Source organism: Felis catus, chromosome X (assembly GCF_018350175.1).
Source record: "Felis catus isolate Fca126 chromosome X, F.catus_Fca126_mat1.0, whole genome shotgun sequence".
NCBI lineage: Eukaryota > Metazoa > Chordata > Mammalia > Carnivora > Felidae > Felis > Felis catus.
Genome location: NC_058386.1, coordinates 33,545,566 through 33,563,043, shown reverse-complemented (window position 1 = coordinate 33,563,043; position 17,478 = coordinate 33,545,566). Strand labels below are relative to the sequence as shown.

The 17,478-nt window shown below is 39.4% G+C and overlaps 1 protein-coding gene across 2 annotated transcripts in view; it reads right to left on the bottom strand.

Annotated features, from left to right (window-relative positions):
• The window catches only part of SYTL5 (synaptotagmin like 5), a 308,338-nt gene that overhangs the window by 48,418 nt on the left and 242,442 nt on the right, over positions 1–17,478 (bottom strand). For both annotated transcript variants that reach the window (XM_045050606.1, XM_045050607.1), the window contains exons 5-7: positions 11,354–11,469; positions 9,806–9,914; positions 6,055–6,189 (exon numbers count right to left, since the gene is read on the bottom strand). In XM_045050606.1, the coding sequence (XP_044906541.1) occupies positions 6,055–6,189; positions 9,806–9,914; positions 11,354–11,469 (360 nt within the window). The remainder of the gene's footprint in view (positions 1–6,054; positions 6,190–9,805; positions 9,915–11,353; positions 11,470–17,478) is intronic.

Genomic DNA, 17,478 nt, shown 5'->3' with positions numbered 1-17,478 from the left:
TCTTAATTTCATCTCTTTCATACAACATTTCAATTTTTACACTCTAAAATCCCCCAACAGTTCATTTTCCAGTACATGCAACATCGCTTTATGCCTCTTTTCCTTTATACTTTCTATTTCCTCTGTTTCATTCTTATCTTTCTTCACCTGGCAGGGTCCTCTTCATCCCTTAAAATTGCTTAGAGATCATCTCCATGAAGCTTCTCTGAATCCTCTCAAAGGATAAATGCCTCTCTCTGGTTTTCCCATAGCACACAGAACATCTTTTTAACATGATACAATATTGTCTCGAAATTATGTGGTTATATCAATCTTCCTTGACAAATTGGATGTTCATGAAGGGGTGGAATAATATCACTGTCTAAAACCTTCCACAGTTAACTACCATTTGGAATATGGCACTAGGACAATAAAGTTGACAGAACTGTGTGTTGAAATTATTTGTATAAATAAAATTCATAGGTGAGCCAGTCATATACCTCTACACCTTAATGATTTGCAGATGGAGAAGACCATTGGTGTATCTTAGATACCCTGAGAAAGGACACACCACAAAATACGCCTGAGTGAAAAAAATTATTATACTGCAAGGGGGAAATGTGTTAAATTTAGTTCATAGAAATAGGACATGTCAAGGCAGTGAATCTTTTTTTTTTAATTTTTTTTTAACGTTTATTTATTTTTGAGACAGAGAGACAGAGCATGAACGGGGGAGGGGCAGAGAGAGAGGGAGACACAGAATCGGAAGCAGGCTCCAGGCTCTGAGCCATTAGCCCAGAGCCCGACGCGGGGCTTGAACTCATGGACCGTGAGATCGTGACCTGAGCTGAAGTCGGAGGCTTAACCGACTGAGCCACCCAGGCGCCCCAAGGCAGTGAATCTTTGAGAAACGGCTGCAGAAACAGATGAGAGAGCAAAGGAGCTGTCCTTGGGCTCACAATCATTTGACCACAAGAACGAGGCAAGTCAAGAACCCAGTTGTAATCCAACCAAAGTATAATATCAAGAGTCTGGATGAACGACCAAGTCTCCATAACTCCTCAAATTACTGTCATTACATAAAAGAAAGTCACACCTATATAAAGTTAGCATAAATCAGGATGAGCAACCAGTGGTCTGACAAACTGCACCTTTGGAAGAGGCCCAAGAGCAGTCTGGGAAGGATGCTGTAGCAGACCCCAGTGCCCCCGCCCAGTTCCCTTGGCACTCACCTCTACCCACAGAATCCTATTTACTGTGAACACCCATAACTCTATGCCCGAGGACATTTTTTGGATCACAAGAGCATGGAGCACCTGTGCACAGAACAAGTCAGAAGTGCCAAAGAGTCAGTGCCCCAGAATTAGTCCTCAGCCAGTGATGAACAGGGAGCCGGTGTATAAATACCCCAGATTCCCAATCTCTTGACTAGATAATTCTAAAGTGTGTTGTACACTGTTTCCTACAGGTGTCCACTGAGAGTGAGCACTGGATCCCCATAGTAGTAAACGGCTTCTTTCCTTTCTCTGGCTCATTTCCCCACTCCTTTTGGGTTTCCAAAATCACCTCCTAAATAAATTACTTGCTCTTGAATCCTTATTTCGGGGTTTGCTCTGAGGGGACCCAAATCAGGGTAGGTGTGTATGATGGGCAAAGGATAAGTAGAAAGGGATGACTGTGTGGTATAAACAGAAGTTTCTAGCTGAAGATGTATTTGTCAACTCCAGACTTCATATTACTCCCACCGATAGGGTCACGGTCTAAGCACATGAAACACTGGTGAATCTGATACGATGGCCATATTCTCCAATGTGACGACAGACCTGCCACAGAGAAATACAGCATCTTCCTTTGTCCATTTTGTACTGAACTGAGTGAAGGTTAAGTTCAAAGTTCCGTTTTTCCCTTATGTGTTTTAGGGGACATTGTTCATGTCCTACCCAGATCCCCTTATATCACTTGTGCTGGCTCTGCACGCTCATCTCCAGCTTCTGAGAGCTTGCCTGCTAATGGCCTGCACCCATGGACTTCAGAGATCTGCCCTTTAGCACTGGAGCAAGGGGCCTAGACATGCTTTGGAGTGGGTCTTCCCAGACCCCCGTTGGAGAGGTGTCAAACAAAATGCAGAACTCTCAGTTACATTTGAATTTCAGGTAAACAACGAATCATTTTTAGTACAAAAATATACTAATATTTATAGAGTATATGAATGAAAATGATATTGCATGGGGCATACTTTGTATCTTTGTTTGTTAAATCTGGAAACCCTATCCAAGGGAATTCAGAGTCATTGACGAATTGGTAAAGGAGTGCGATGGTCCAGCTCCTCAAAATGGAAAAACTCAAGAGACACATCTTATAGCTCCAGAATCCCTTGAGGGATCAAGCGGAGTTCTCAAATTCAGACCTCGTCTGAGAAAGCACATTGCTTAGGTTCTTCCCATTTATTCTGCTTCCCTTACTCCTGTACTGGTTTCTCCCGGAATCACTTCATTAATAAATCACTTACTTATGAATCCTTGTCTGAGGGTTTGTTTCTGGATGAGCGTGACTTCACACAGATCCCTCACAAATCATACCGCATTGCCAAACTCATCACAACGTAAAAGGGCTTAGGACCCGCTGCCCTGAAAAGCATTCTATTTATTAACGATAGCTTCCACGCATATTCTTTTGAAAAAAAAAGAAGTCTCCTTTGCCTCATCTGTCAAGTCCCTAGCAGCAAGTGAAGGGCCGTGTGCTGTGCGCCTCTGGGAGGCTGCTGGGCCTTGCCTTACCCATTCATACTTTTCCCTGCTTTCAAACTACTGAAAAGAAAGTTAACCAGGCATCTGGTAAAACATCATTTCCATTCTGATATGATAGGAGTTTTAAACAAGAATTCCCAAGCCCAGCTGCTCCAGGAAAAGAGCAACGGACCATGAAGAAATATGCATTGTGGAGGAGAAAGGGGGAATTCATTGCTGAGCTGGGTCAGGTAACACACCAAAGAGACTGGCTGGGCCCTTACAGCCTCTTTAGGGAAATTTGCTGTTCCATATTCTAAAATGAGTTACAAGGGAGAAAGCAATTCTGCTTGCAAAAGCTAAGGAGGAATGGAAGTCTGCCAGTTTTACTACTTAGCTTTGCAGAATTACTGCAGCTTCAAGCAAACAAAAAGGAGCTAATATTTTTTGGTGGGGGAGTTAGGAAAAGATGGGCTACTTCCCGCCCCAACTTTCCAAGGAATAGTTTTGGGATAATATAACTCATCTCACTGTGGCAGTCCATTAATGAGTCATCGTTATGATAAATGCACATTCTAGGAAACGAACGTTTTGCTCTACTGATCTCCCCAATGGCTTTATTCTCTTTCTTACTGGGAAAACACTGTTCCTGGCATGCTTAAGCCAAAGCATCCCCGACTACCATATCCTGATCTTCTATAAACCATTTCAGGTACTTAGGATTTAGAAGATAAAGTCTGCCTCCTTTCAGTTTACAACAAGAACAAGAAAACCCTAGGTCAATACAACAGTGTTTGGTGAAACATGTCCCTATGGCTTTACAATATTATGATTATTTATACTCAGCAGTAGATAACACAGAAGAAATAAACCCAGGCACATGGATTCTGGAAGACCAGCAAAAACGTATTCTTGTTGAATAACTGTAACACTAATTAATTTAAAATGAAATAATCTATTTGCTGGGTCAGGAGACTTTTTGGTTTCTAACAGGAACTCCATCTTTCCTCTTCAGACATATATATATATATATATATATACATGTATACATGTATACATGTATATATACATATATGCATATATATGTATATACATATACATATACGCATGCACATATACATATATGTATATATGTATATACATACATGTATATATGTATGTGTATGTATATGTGTATATATGTATATATACATATGTATATGTATATATATGTATATACATACATGTATGTATATGTATATATATGTATACGTATATATATGTATATATATATACATATGTATATGTATACATATACATATATATAGAGAGAATATATTTTCCCTGTATGTGTATTTTTTATTTTATGTATATGTATTTTCCCTGTGTGTGTGTGTGTGCACACACACATTTTTTTTTTTTTAGGAAATATGTAATTTTTAATTGGGTAACTGGTTTTTCTGATTGTGTTTTGATTTGAAATCTCCCGATTTGAAGCAACCCTAGGATTGTCCCTCTCCAGTCCGCTGACGTCCTCCTAAAGAGCAGAGAAGAAAAAGCCAGTTCGACAGAACTGTCACATCACACGAGGTGCCGGCTGAAGGTTTTGTTTTTTAGGTGTGGTCCAAAGTGTACATCCACCCACACTGGGTCCCCAGGGTGCTGTTGTTGGGGGACAGGTGTAGAGGCTTGTGGGCGCGGCCACTCTTGGCCTCCTTTCCGTTTCGGAGCCGCTCGGCTAGTGTCTGGTGGTCAGGACGTGGATGACCAGCCAGGCCGTCAGCGTGGCTGACGCCATCCCCAGAGCGGCCCCGCGGCGGATGGCCAGCCGTTTGGCTGACAATCTGCTGGCCGGAGCTGGAAGGGCCTGGGCCGCCTCTGGACTCCTGAAGAGGTCCAGGTGGCTCTCGGGCCTTGAATACATCGTCAGGGTGATGCCAGGAGAGGCACCCGTGGCCACCGAAGATGTGACGGCTTCTGCAGGCCCGGGTCGGGGGACCCTGGCCACCGTGCTGTCAGTGCTCTGCGGCTGCAGCCCGGCGTGTTTCTGGGCCTCCTCTGCAGCTAGCTTCCAGTCCATCCAGGTGGTGTGTGTGTGTGTGTGTGTGTGTGTGTGTGTGTGTGTGTGTGTGTATATCACCCCTCTTAAATATTAGCCTCAAGTCTATGCCAAAATGGCTCATCTGTGGAGTCCCCAAGAAGCTGGGCAAAAATAGCAACACTAAGTTAGTTGGTTCTTACCTCTAAATAATGGGGACCACTGTCTGAGAGTCAGAAGTTCAACAACCGCAAACAAAAATGACGTTTTTATACAAAGATTCTGTGGAACATGGCAGGGGGCTGCCCCAAGGTAAGTCAAGGAGACAAAAGCAACTATGGTTTGATTTTTTTTTAATCATAAAGGAAATATATCTACATTCTTGAAAATTTGAAAACTACTGAATATCGTGATCTTTTGAGAGTGGATGATAAATGATTTTATACTTCCTCATTTTTGTGTGTTGTTTTACATAAAATGCACTACTTTGCAGCAATGCTGTAGAGAAAAAAGAAACCAGTATAGAGAGCCACCATGGGAAAAAACCAAAGTCATAAGAGGGTCCTCTCTAGGGGAATTTGCTGTTCCATATTCTAAAATACATTACAGGGGAGAATGCAATTCTGCTCACAAAGCCTGAGGAGGCTTCACTAGCTGGATTTGTAGAATTACTGCAACTCCAGGAAAATGAAAGGGAATTAACATTTGGACAAACCAGTGAAACATGAGGGTACATCTTTTTTTCTCATCACTGCCTTTGATAGTACACTAATCATGAAAATAAGCCTTGACTTATACCCCAACAGGATAAAGAAAATCAAGCCTGATGTGAAATGACTATGCTCTTGGCTATCCTTTCTTTTTGCTTTTCTTGACAAGGTGATAACCCTGGGCATAGGAGATTCTCACTTGGCCCCACTGATAACAAGTTGGATGAGGTGGAATTTATGGAAATTCTCTGGAGCAGTTCAAGTGATGAAATTATTAATAACTTTTAAAAAGCTGCAAGGACTACATCTAATGCTCACATGTTTCTTTTCAGAAGCTTCAACAGAGAAAGATCAAGAAATCACTGAAAAGAATGTATTTTCCCTGTATATCCCCAAACATCAAGTCCCATCCCTACACACCACACCGATGATTCTGATAGCTGTAATTCCAGAAGGCTAAGTGCTTCCCATTTCAACTGAAAAATACCCTCCTGGCTTTTCATGTTATGTTACAAGTTCTCCAAGAAGAAATACTTTACACGTACCTAGAAGCACTGTTTGGATGGAAATAAGTCAACCTTATTCTCAGGCTATACCATTGTGCAATCTGTATGTGCTTTACCTGTCTGAACCAGGGATGGACTTTAAACTCCGAAAGTTTTGGCCGTCTAAGTCCAAGCTGTAGCTCCGCCCACTTTCAGTTTTTGGAGTTATGATTTCTCCCCTGGTTGCTGATCTGAACTTGCTAAGAAGAAATCTGAAATTATATAAATATATATGTACTTAGAAGTAACATCAGAGAAAAAGCATTTTAAAAGATCATTTCAAGAATACCATTTCTAATATTTTCAACAGTAAATAATTCTTCAATAAAGCAGCCTTGGGGCTGAGAGGTTCTGGGAAATTCCCAGTGCCTCGGTAGTATGCCATCAAGGGTAGTGGTAGAGAAGGTTATGACATTCTCCCAAGGCCATACCACTTGTCAGTAAGCCAGGCCTCTGTCCCTGCTAGGAAAAAGACCATCAACTTTGGAACTTACCTGGGAATAGGGAAACATTGCCTGGGTTGAGCCTGTATGCAGGGATGTTAAGACTAGGGAGCTTGCAGGTCATGATCTTGCGGTTCGTGGGTTCAAGTCCCTGCACCAGGCTCTGTGCTGATAGCTCAGAACCTTGAGCCTGCTTTGGTTTCTGTGTCTCTCTCTCTCTCTGCCCCTCCCCCACTCACACCATACCACTCTCTCTTAAAAAAAAAAAAAGACTATGGAGCTTGAACTCATCTTGCTCAGAGAGGGGTGCTAGAATGATGGATCCTCTGGGACAAACTGAGGTGGTCATTTATTAGACTACAGCTCCATGAGAAAAGCAACCCTGCCCTGCTGGTTTCCTGTCAGGTCCCCTGAGCCTAAAGTGATGCCTGGCACATACTAGAACCCAATCAATTCTTGTGTAATGAAGGACTAAACCCCTGTGGTGGAAACCATCTTTATTTCTTTCAGGACATTTCTCCCTGCGGGAATGAAGTTTGAACATTGGGGTGTCTCATGTGGGATGAAATCTGACTGTATTCTCATTTGACTAAATTATTTAGAACTTGAACAAAAATAGCTTTTCAGGAACTGAGATTTGAGTCATGATCTAGGCCAGTGAAGGCCCAAAACATGGGGGTTTCCAAATATACTTTAATAAACAACCAAAGTTATATTCTTTTTGTGACAGCATTTGGAAAAATCGGTTCATTTACTTTATATTCCAGTTTTCTAGGGAGAAAATGTATTCCAAAGGTATTGGGACAATCTTAATAGAATCTGCCAAGATGTCTCTGTTTCAAAGATATATAAAGAGGGTCTTGTCAAAGTGTCGGAAGCCTCAATCTAACTGGAAAATTACATTTTTTTTTTGGTGAGAATAGTGCTCAATATAATGTCAATCTATGCTGCTCTGAGAACCACCTTGTTCATGTCCCCACATCCATACTTCTACTTAAGGTGTTTCTTCCATGTGGAATCACTCTTCCCCACCTTTTGCTATCCTGAACTCTTGTCTTTCAAGGTCCTCATCTGGTCACACTTACAATTTTATGTCTTTCCCATTGTCCTCTGTGACCTCCCAACATTATCTAAGCCCCTTGTTTAATATTCACTTCTTTATTATCTAAGCCCCTTATTTAATATTTACTTAACTACTTATCACCTTATGATATCTCTTATAGTTAATTAACACCTTGTCTTATTTTAGAAAGGCTTTCAGGCAGCTCATATTGTCATCTTACATTTTCCTAAAATTCTTCTATACATATTAACTTTTCGGGTATGTACCTTTTCTACCCAACTAACTGTTAAATTCCCTGAAAACAGAACCATCAGATCTCAGTTTTGAGTTCCAGCAGGGCTTAGGCCAGTGCTATGGCTGTTTTTAATTCAGAGCGCACCCAATTCATTGTGCTGGTAAGTTACTTATTGTCTCCCAGCTCCAAGTACATCATTCTGTAACGTACTGAGTGAAGCCCGGGCTGGGGTCTGCAAACGACAGCTCCTACAAGCACTTGTGGGCTCTGAGTTACATGTTCAATCAAGCACAAAAGCAAAAAAAAAAAAAAAAAAAAAAAAAAGCCACAGGTCCAGCACTAAGGGAACTCACAATTAAGTGTGTGTGTGTGTGTGTGTGTGTGTGTGTGTGTGTGTGTGTGTGTTTGGGAGAAGGTGGTGTCAGACTGCAATGTAAGAGTGATACTCAGGCACATGGCACTGTGGGAGCTCTGATGGGTGGCCAATGGATTCAGTACAACAGAAAGGACAAATACGTAGGATGTATGGTGACTCTAGGCTATCTTTCACATTCATCTCTGCTAATTGATGAAGACATGGTGAGTCATGGGTGTTTACGTTACATGACATTTAGCTTTCACTCCTACTCACAGTTCAAGATTCTAAAAAACCAAACCAAAACAAAAACAGACGTTCTCTAGAGCCAGATCAAGGCTCAGATACTGGCAGTCTCGCACACTGCTTTCGGCTGAGAGAACAAAGCAATGCTACTTAGAAAGAACATAAAGTGACCTGGTGGACATTAGTACCCTCACTAAGCCACAAAACAGATCAACAGTTACCTGAGAAATGAAGACTAACAAATGCAGAGCCGGGAAGCAGAAGTTTGCCTTTTGGTCCTTTTAGCCTGCATTTTGGGGGCCTCTTTTCTCCCCTGAAGAAGCCGTGTTGCCTCCAGTTTCCTAGTGCCTCCTTGACTCTTGCTTCCCTATGTGCCTCCCATTCTTATTCTTAGTACTTGAGACATAGATTTTCTGAATTAAGTTACTGAGGTAGCCAAATGTGACTTCTTCCTTAAGGAAGCCCCCATTTGAAAGAGGGGACATTACGTTTTAAGCCCAATTAATAAATCTTTGATTTGGATATTTCATGTATCAGCACTCAGGTTGGGGGAGAGTGTTGGCATTCTACAACAAAGGCAGTTGTCACTTCTTTATAGACAAGGCTGGCCCTGACATGAAACCTTCTACCTAGAAGTAATGAGAACCATTTAGTGCAAGACCAGATATGTCAAATGAAATAAAAAGTTTTATTTATATGTTCAGGTCCAAGGTGACCTTTATTTATTTAAGACTGAAAGTATGTAAAACTTCATGTTCTAGGGGGAATGATAGAATAATATTGACTTGGTCAGGTATGTTGACCTTCTCTGGGTCACTGAAGTGACATCGAACTTGAAAAACTAAGGGGTCTCAGCAGTAGCACTGCTAGGAATTTACCCAAGGGATACAGGAGTATTGATGCATAGGGGCACTTGTACCCCAAGGTTTATAGCAGCACTCTCAACAATAGCCAAATTATGGAAAGAGCCTAAATGTCCATCAACTGATGAATGGATCAAGAAATTGTGGTTTATATACACAATGGAGTACTATGTGGCAATGAGAAAGAATGAAATATGGCCCTTTGTAGCAATGTGGATGGAACTGGAGAGTGTGATGCTAAGTGAAATAAGCCATACAGAGAAAGACAGATACCATATGTAGTCACTCTTATGTGGATCCTGAGAAACTCAACAGGAACCCATGGGGGAGGGGAAGGAAAAAAAAAGAGGTTAGAGTGGGAGAGAGCCAAAGCATAAGAGACTCTTAAAAACTGAGAGCAAACTGAGGGCTGATGGGTGGTGGGAGGCAGGGGAGGGTGGGTGGTGGGTATTGAGGAGGGCATCTTTTGGGATGAGCACTGGGTGTTGTATGGAAACCAATTTGACAATAAATTTCATATATTTAAAAAAAAAAGAAAAGGAAAAAAAGAAAAACTAAGGGGTCTTTATTTCAGAAGTTTCTGGAATGAATTCAAATACGCCCTTGGAAAAAGTGTGTCTTACCCCTTTTTCCTGGGTCCATCATGACTGGCCTTTTGCCTGGCAGAAGGTGAAGTGTCTGCCTTTTCTGCATCCTGGTGGGGTTGCTCTTGACTTTGTATTTCTTCAGTTCCTCATTAAAAACAATCAGAAGATAAATTTACATACAAAATGGCCAGAAACGAGAGCAATTTTCTATTCTTCATTCACTTTCCTACGTTAGCAGAGGACAAAGAAGTCCACAATAATTGGCAATGACATTCCCATCCTGTTTCCTAGTCGCACAGTTATTTCTAATCTGCTGAGTGTTCCAGAGTTAAATGAAGACTAAGTTGAGGACTCATCTGTGGGAGGTTTGCTGAGATAAGCTTTCTAGGGATGTCCACAATGGAGGAATGATACATCATCCCTCTACGGATATTTTTAGGGCAGAGGAGCCTGGGTTCATGAGAACTCCAAATCCCTAGAGACGGGACTGTAGAAACAATACCCTGATTTCTTGAGCACCTACATGAGATTTCCTGCGTATACCTCATGACTTGAGAGAGAGTCTACACTCTGAAAGGTGCTGAGATATGAGTGGGGAAAACAGCCAGAGCTAGCGGCTTAATTCTAACTCTACTCCATTCTGTCCTCCGGTGGATGAGACCTGATCTTACCCATCTGGGGAAGCCCTTCCTTGCTGGTGCCACATCCAGAAGTGACGCTGGAATCAGTTCCAAGCCTCCCAGCTTTACCTGCCAGACTTAAAAATGAGGGGATTTGTCTCTGTATATGAAACATGAGACACCCTAGGACCAAGCCAGAAGATGCCTGCTCCACCTTTACTAGGCCACACATAAGAAATATGCTCCTACACACAAGTTTCACTCAATATTTAACCAGTTAAATTGTAGTTTGAGTGTACAGAATAGCATTCTCAAGGTGGAGTGTCATTTACATTTGGTGACAGTTTAATGCTTCATTGAGTGAAAGGGTCCTGAGCATTTCAGGCCATTTAGCATCTCTGGCTAAATGCTATTAACCACCCACTACATGCTATTAATCCCACCTCTGTCACTGCCACAACCAGTAATGCCCCCATTGTATTTCTAAATGCTCCCCTGGCTTGAGGGAGGAGGGCCTGGTACACGATATCACCCCTTGGTTGAGAACCATTGGATTCATAAAAGGAACATTTAAAAGCAATTTTATGGAAATATATCACGTTGAAAAATCAAGGAGTGCTTTCATAATGTGAATCATTTAATTCATCTGTTTTATGTTACTGTCTTAAATGTTTAGTAAAATATTGGAAGTGCATTCAGGAAAAGAACTATGTGTGATGAAAATAAATACTTCCTTTGAATATCTCAGCATGTCAGCTATATGGAAAATCACTGTGGATTTTATGTTCTGTTGATGTCCTCTTCCCTTGTATGAATTACAGATTGAGATTTCATGCTGTTTTGAAATGACCTAAGGGATTCAGGAAATTCAACTATGTTTATTTGCAACATATACAGGGGAATTATTTAGCTCATAAAAGTAAAAATTAAGGCAGTTTTGAAACCAAATAATTGCTTTAGTTACCTGGGCTTCTTCTTAAGATGGACTGTCGGACTATATCAGTGCCCAGAAGATTGACTTGCTTGAAACGCTTTGCCTTTTCTTCAAAAAACCATTCACCGGTTACAATCCTTAGCTGCCTACTCAAGAGGAAAGGAGAGAGCATTGAAATTCAGTTATCTGGCCAAATAATTAACTCTCAAAAATCCCTGAGTAAAAAATAGCCAGTCCTTTATAGAATCTATCTCAATTTCTAGAGTATTTTCTGGTGATTATAATGGCAACTATTAGTTGAACGTATACTATATACCAGGTACTTTCTAATTGATCTTCATACTTCATATATTTTTATTCACATAACTCTGTGTAAATATTATCATCCTCATTTTGTAGATGAGTAAATTGACACTTAGAGCAACAAAATGACATGTCTCATATCACATAGCTAATAAGTAAAAGACTCAGGATCCCATTCCAAGCAGTCTGGTCTAGGGCTCAAGTTCTTAACCACCTCATTAGAGGGCAAATAATCTTCATTGGAAACAAGGGGGAATGAGTGAAGGTTTTGAATTACAAAAGGGCCACAATTAGACTGTGTTTTAGAATGACACCTTGATATACTCTGATGATTGGCTTAGAGTAAAGAGCAAATGGAACAAGACAGGTTGACCATGGCAATAGTCCGGGAAAGAGATGACAAGACTCATGCTGGGGCAATGGCAAGACTAACAGAAATGAAGAAATAAAATAAAAATGTAGGAGGTCGAAGGGTCTGCCTGAATTTTACAATCAACTGCTGAAGGTGGAAAAGAAGAATCTTTGAACAATCAAACCCATTTTTTTAAAGCCCCACCTACAATGATAACACAAACCCTTCACTCCAGTTACAAAGGGTATTTACCATTCTCTGAATATGGATTATAGATGTGTCTGAACACTTCTACAGAGGACTTTACTGGAAAAAAGGTTGAAAGGTAGGAGTGGGTCATATAATGAAAATCTTGGAATGTCATGGTAAGGAGTTGGAATGAACTCTTAGTTTTTCTAAAGTTCAGGTTGCCTCATATCATCTCTGGAGCATTATCTGCACAAAGGAGAGACCAGAGGCAGGCCGATGAGGAAGTTATTGCAATAGATAGAATAGGAAATGACGAAGATGCATATCAGTGATGATAAGAAAGATATAAGGTGAAAAGGGTGAAAAGAAAGGTATAGATTCTTGGGCCAATGAGAATGACAATCAGCAAGACTGGTGACAAGTCAGACATGATGGCTGGAGAAAAGCAACTGAGAGTCATCTTGAGATTTCTAGCCCCAAAAAGCATATAGATGTGATTCAGTAACTAATTGGACTTAGAAATTAATAATTGGATCCTAAATTATATAAAAATGACCCCCCAAATATGTCAATATGTTCCCCACAGCAACTACACTGAAATGCTGCTTCTAAATAGAAAAGACAAAATTAAGTTATATACGAAACACAGTTCCACTACTGGGGAAAAGAAGTGAAAACGTTATCGTTGGAGCAAATTATTCATTGAAAGGAAAGACTATATATAGCATGTAAATCTCAGATTTATTCCCAAGTGGCTAGATCACCTGTTGTGAAGCAAGGGCTACTGGATTAGTTAGAAACTACATATGATATATTAATGGAATATATCAAATCTAAGAAGATCTAATTTACCAAAACCAAATGCTTGAATGAGTTAAATTATTTCTGGATACATCTCAAGAACTCCACAGCCTTACGTATCATTACTTATGTTGGAAATATAGGTGCTAAGTGTGCTATTCTTATTTCTAAAGATATCTCTTCAAGGTTCCTGTCCCTTAGTTTTTCAATCAAACACTAACCTAGGTACTGCTATGACTGAACTTTGCTAATGGAACTGAAGTTACTAAGCAGCTGACTTTAAAATAGGGAGATTGTTCTAGGTTATCTAGGCAGACCCAAAGTAATCGCAGAGCCCTTAAAAACAGGAAGAGGAGGCAGAAGTCAGATCTGCAATGCTACAGAATGGGAAGTCAAATTCCACATGTGAGAAAAATTTTTAAGAAGGCTCTGAGATATAAATGTCTACATGCAAGGACCAGATTCTGCTTACCAAATTGACCTTGGAAGTGAAATCTTTCCAAAGCCTTCCAATAGGAGTTTAGCCAGTAACGCCTTGCAAACCTTGAGTACAGAAAGAGACCAAGCCAAGCCAGATTTCTGAGCCACAGAACTGGGAGATAATATATTTGCGCTGTTTTAAGCTGCTAAATTTGTTATGATGGCAAAAGAAAAGTAAAACAATAACTAAACATTGAAATATATTTGTTTGCATATTCAGCTCAGGAAATCGGGGCACCTGGGTGGCTCAGTTGGTTAAGCATCCAACTCTTTCTTGATTTTGACTCAGGTCATGATCCCAGGGCTCACGGGTTCGAGCCCTGCATCAGGCTCTGCGCTGACAGTGTGGAGCCTGCTTGGGATTCTTTCCCTCTCTCTGTGCCTCACTTGCACTCGTGCTCTCTCTGTCCCTCAAAATAAATAAATAAACATTAAAAAAAATTCAACTCAGGAAATGACCTGCACAGGTTGTGAGAAAATAACTACAGAAACTTCAGAAGACCAATACGGGCAGAGGTTGGCAAATATGGCGTGTGGGCAAAATTCACCCCACTACCTGTTTTGTATGGACTACGAGCTAGGAATGTTTTTTTTACACTTGTTAATGGTTCAAAAAAAAATCAAAAGAAAAATATTTCATGACACACAAAATTAAATGAATTATATTCAAAATTCAGTGTCCATAAGTAAAGTGTTATTGGAATACAGCCATGCTCATTTGTTTCTATACTGTCTCTGGCTGCTTTTCTACTGTAAGTGCATAGTTGAGTAGTTTTAGCAGAGACCACATGGCCTTTAAAGTCTACAGTATTTACTCTCTGGAATTGTATTTTTTAAAAATTTGACAACCTCTTCAATAGGACAGAGTTTACGCAAAAAAGAAAGAACAAGGGAAATATTAGATAGGTCAGCAACTGAAAACCACCCAGTAGCGGCATACCAAAATCTCACTTCTGTGTGTGTCTGTGTGTGTGTGTTTGTGTGTGTGTGTGTGTGTGTGTGTGTGTGTTTAATGTTCCTGGGATATGGGTTGAGACGGGTGGCGTGCGAACAGCAGTTTCACATATGACAGGTAAAACGGGACACAACCAGTCTACAGGCTCCAGGAAATGGTCCTCCACATCATCTTTACCATATATGCCTAGAGCTGACAACACCTAATACAAATAAGAACTTCCCAGAATTGTTAGTCATTACCTCTTGCTCTCCTTGTAGAAACAATAACTATAATCCCTGTATTTGCTCAACTTAGATAGGCACTTGAGTCATTTGTCATTTCAGAGCTCTGCAACATCAGAGCAATCTCTCGGGCTTATGCTTTTGCCACCTTCTCAGGTCCTGGAGGTACACAGGAGTCTTGCTGGAAGAAAGGGAAACTAATACTGAGTAAGCATATACCATGTACCAAGTAATGTGCTAGGCACTTTATATATACCTCTATACTTTATATATCCTCACTCTAAGCCATGAAGTAGCTATTATTATTCTCTAATTCTAACGTTTATTAAGAGAGAGAGAGAGACACAGTGCGAGCGGAGAAGGGACAGAGAGATAGAGACAGAGACACAGAATCAGAAGCAGGCTCCAGGCTCTGAGCTGTCGGCACAGAGTCCAACGTGGGGCTCGAACTCACTAGCCATGAGATCATGACCTGAACCGAAGTCGGACGCCCAACCGACTGAGCCACCCAGGCGCCTCTATTATTCTCTATTTCAGATGACAAAACTAAAGCTCCCAAAGTTTAAATAACATGCCAAAGTTATAAAGGTCTTATGGCAGAAACAGGATTTTAGACTAAAAGGTCATACCCTTTGCATTTGGCTAAACTGTCAAAAAAAGAACTCATAGTTGTCATCTATAACAAGCCTTTAAGCAAAGATGCAAACTTATAGAAGCCAAGGAACAATACACAGCATTTCATATGATGGGCTATGATTGTACACGTGTGCGCATGTACACATCCACACGTGCACACTGGCGTTAGAGTGACATGAATAAAGGAAGGGTGAAAGAGGAAAGAAAGTAAACATGACAACCACTGTGAAATCTTTATCCCTATCAGTCACATCAGTCTACTACTTGAAAAATACAAGGCTTGGAATATATTCGGTGTTTCCTCGAAGTCATGCTCTAAAAACTGAGTTTGACTGAAACTAAGCGGATTACACTCATTTGTCATTAATGATTACTTATTCGGAGTTTTCTAGGTCCTAATTTTCTTTAACATCAACCTCCTGGGACTCCAAACTTTCACTTGGAAGCTTATTTAAATGTAAAGTCACGTTAAGTTCTCCTTAGATTTATAGAGGGAAAATAGGTAATCTTACCCTAAAAAAAAAAAAAAAAAAAGAATATGACTGACCAAAATATTCATTTTCCTTGTTATCTTCTATTAACTACTGGAGACATCTGAGATAAGATATGTTTATTAGCTATGCTGAGATAAGATAGGAGTTTCCTTCTTATTATTCATAAGAAAACTAATTAGATTTACAAATTTATTCATTACACATCAAATATTTATTGCATTTTTACTTAGCCTTCTGCTAAGGCTAGGAGTAAAGATGCAAATAGGACAAACAAGAACCCTGGCCTTACAGAGATGATGGTCTATATTTATTCCTTTCCAAACACAAAAATTAAAAAAGAAATCCCTAGACACATTATGGTAAAACTGCAGAATACTCCAGAAAAAAAGAACATCTTACAAACAGGTAGAGAGGGAAAATTCCCCCAAATTACATACAAAGCGATGACAATTAGAATGACAGTTGGCTTTCAACAGTAATGATAAAACCCAGAATCCAGTCAATGATATCTTCAAAGTTCCGAGAGAAAATAACCTTAAAATTGTATATACAAAAAAACCACTGTTCAGAAATGAGGTGAAATTAAAAAAATCTCAGCAAAATAAAAACTGAAATAATTTACCATCAATAGAGTTTCACTCAAGGAATTTCTAAAGATTGTACTTCAGAAGAGGTAAAATAGATCTGAGGTATAGAAAGAAACAGCACATGGATAAATCTAAGAAACACGGATGTATAAACAATTATAATATCTAAAATGAATTTTAAAAATATATATCTAAACAAAAAAGCAAGCAAACAAAAAGATATGTCTAAAACAGAACAAAAAGTATGTATAATCCAGGGAGAAGATACGTGAAGTTTAAGAATATCAAGTTCCTTTTATTAATTAGAAGAAAACTAAAACTATTGATTAGTAAAATAAAATGAATTTTGTGATTTTTAGTATAATCACTGGAAATAAAAAATCATATATAATATCTGCACTAGTAGAAAAAATAAAATCGAATGAGAAAAATATACTTTAATCAACCTGCAGAAAGTAAAAATAAAAGCAAATAAAATCTATAGGTAATAATACATGAAGGCAAATATTACAGTGATCACTATAATAGAAACAAATGTACATATCATGGTAATTATGACTGTAAATAGCTTAAACCATAGTTTAAGAAAAATATTGCCAGATTAAACTTTAAAAATTATATACAGTGAATATGTATAGCATGTATATGTATTACAACACAAGTATTATGTATATAGCATACATGTATAGCAAATATTTAAATACATATAATTTAAAATAGCATATATGCTATATAGATGAGTGTCACCGTAAGCATATGGATACAGAAAGGCTGAAAGTCAAATGGTAGAATAATATATACAATGTAAATACTAATCAACAAAAAACTCGATGTAGTTATATTAATAGCAGACAAAACAAACTTTAAAACTAAAGCATTTCTAGAAGTGAAGAGGGTCACAAAGGAAAACTTCAAATTGGTAAAGACTGACAGTCTAATGGAAAAATGAGCAATGGACATAAATAGTCCTATCACAGAAAAGGAACCAAAAAAGGCCAATAAACCTATGAAAAGATTCTCAACCTCATTAGTAGTCAGAAAAATTCAAATTAAAATCATAGTAAAATACCTAGTTATATCTCCAGGTTTGGCAAAAATTAAAAGTTTTCATTATTCCAAGTGTTGGTAAGATTA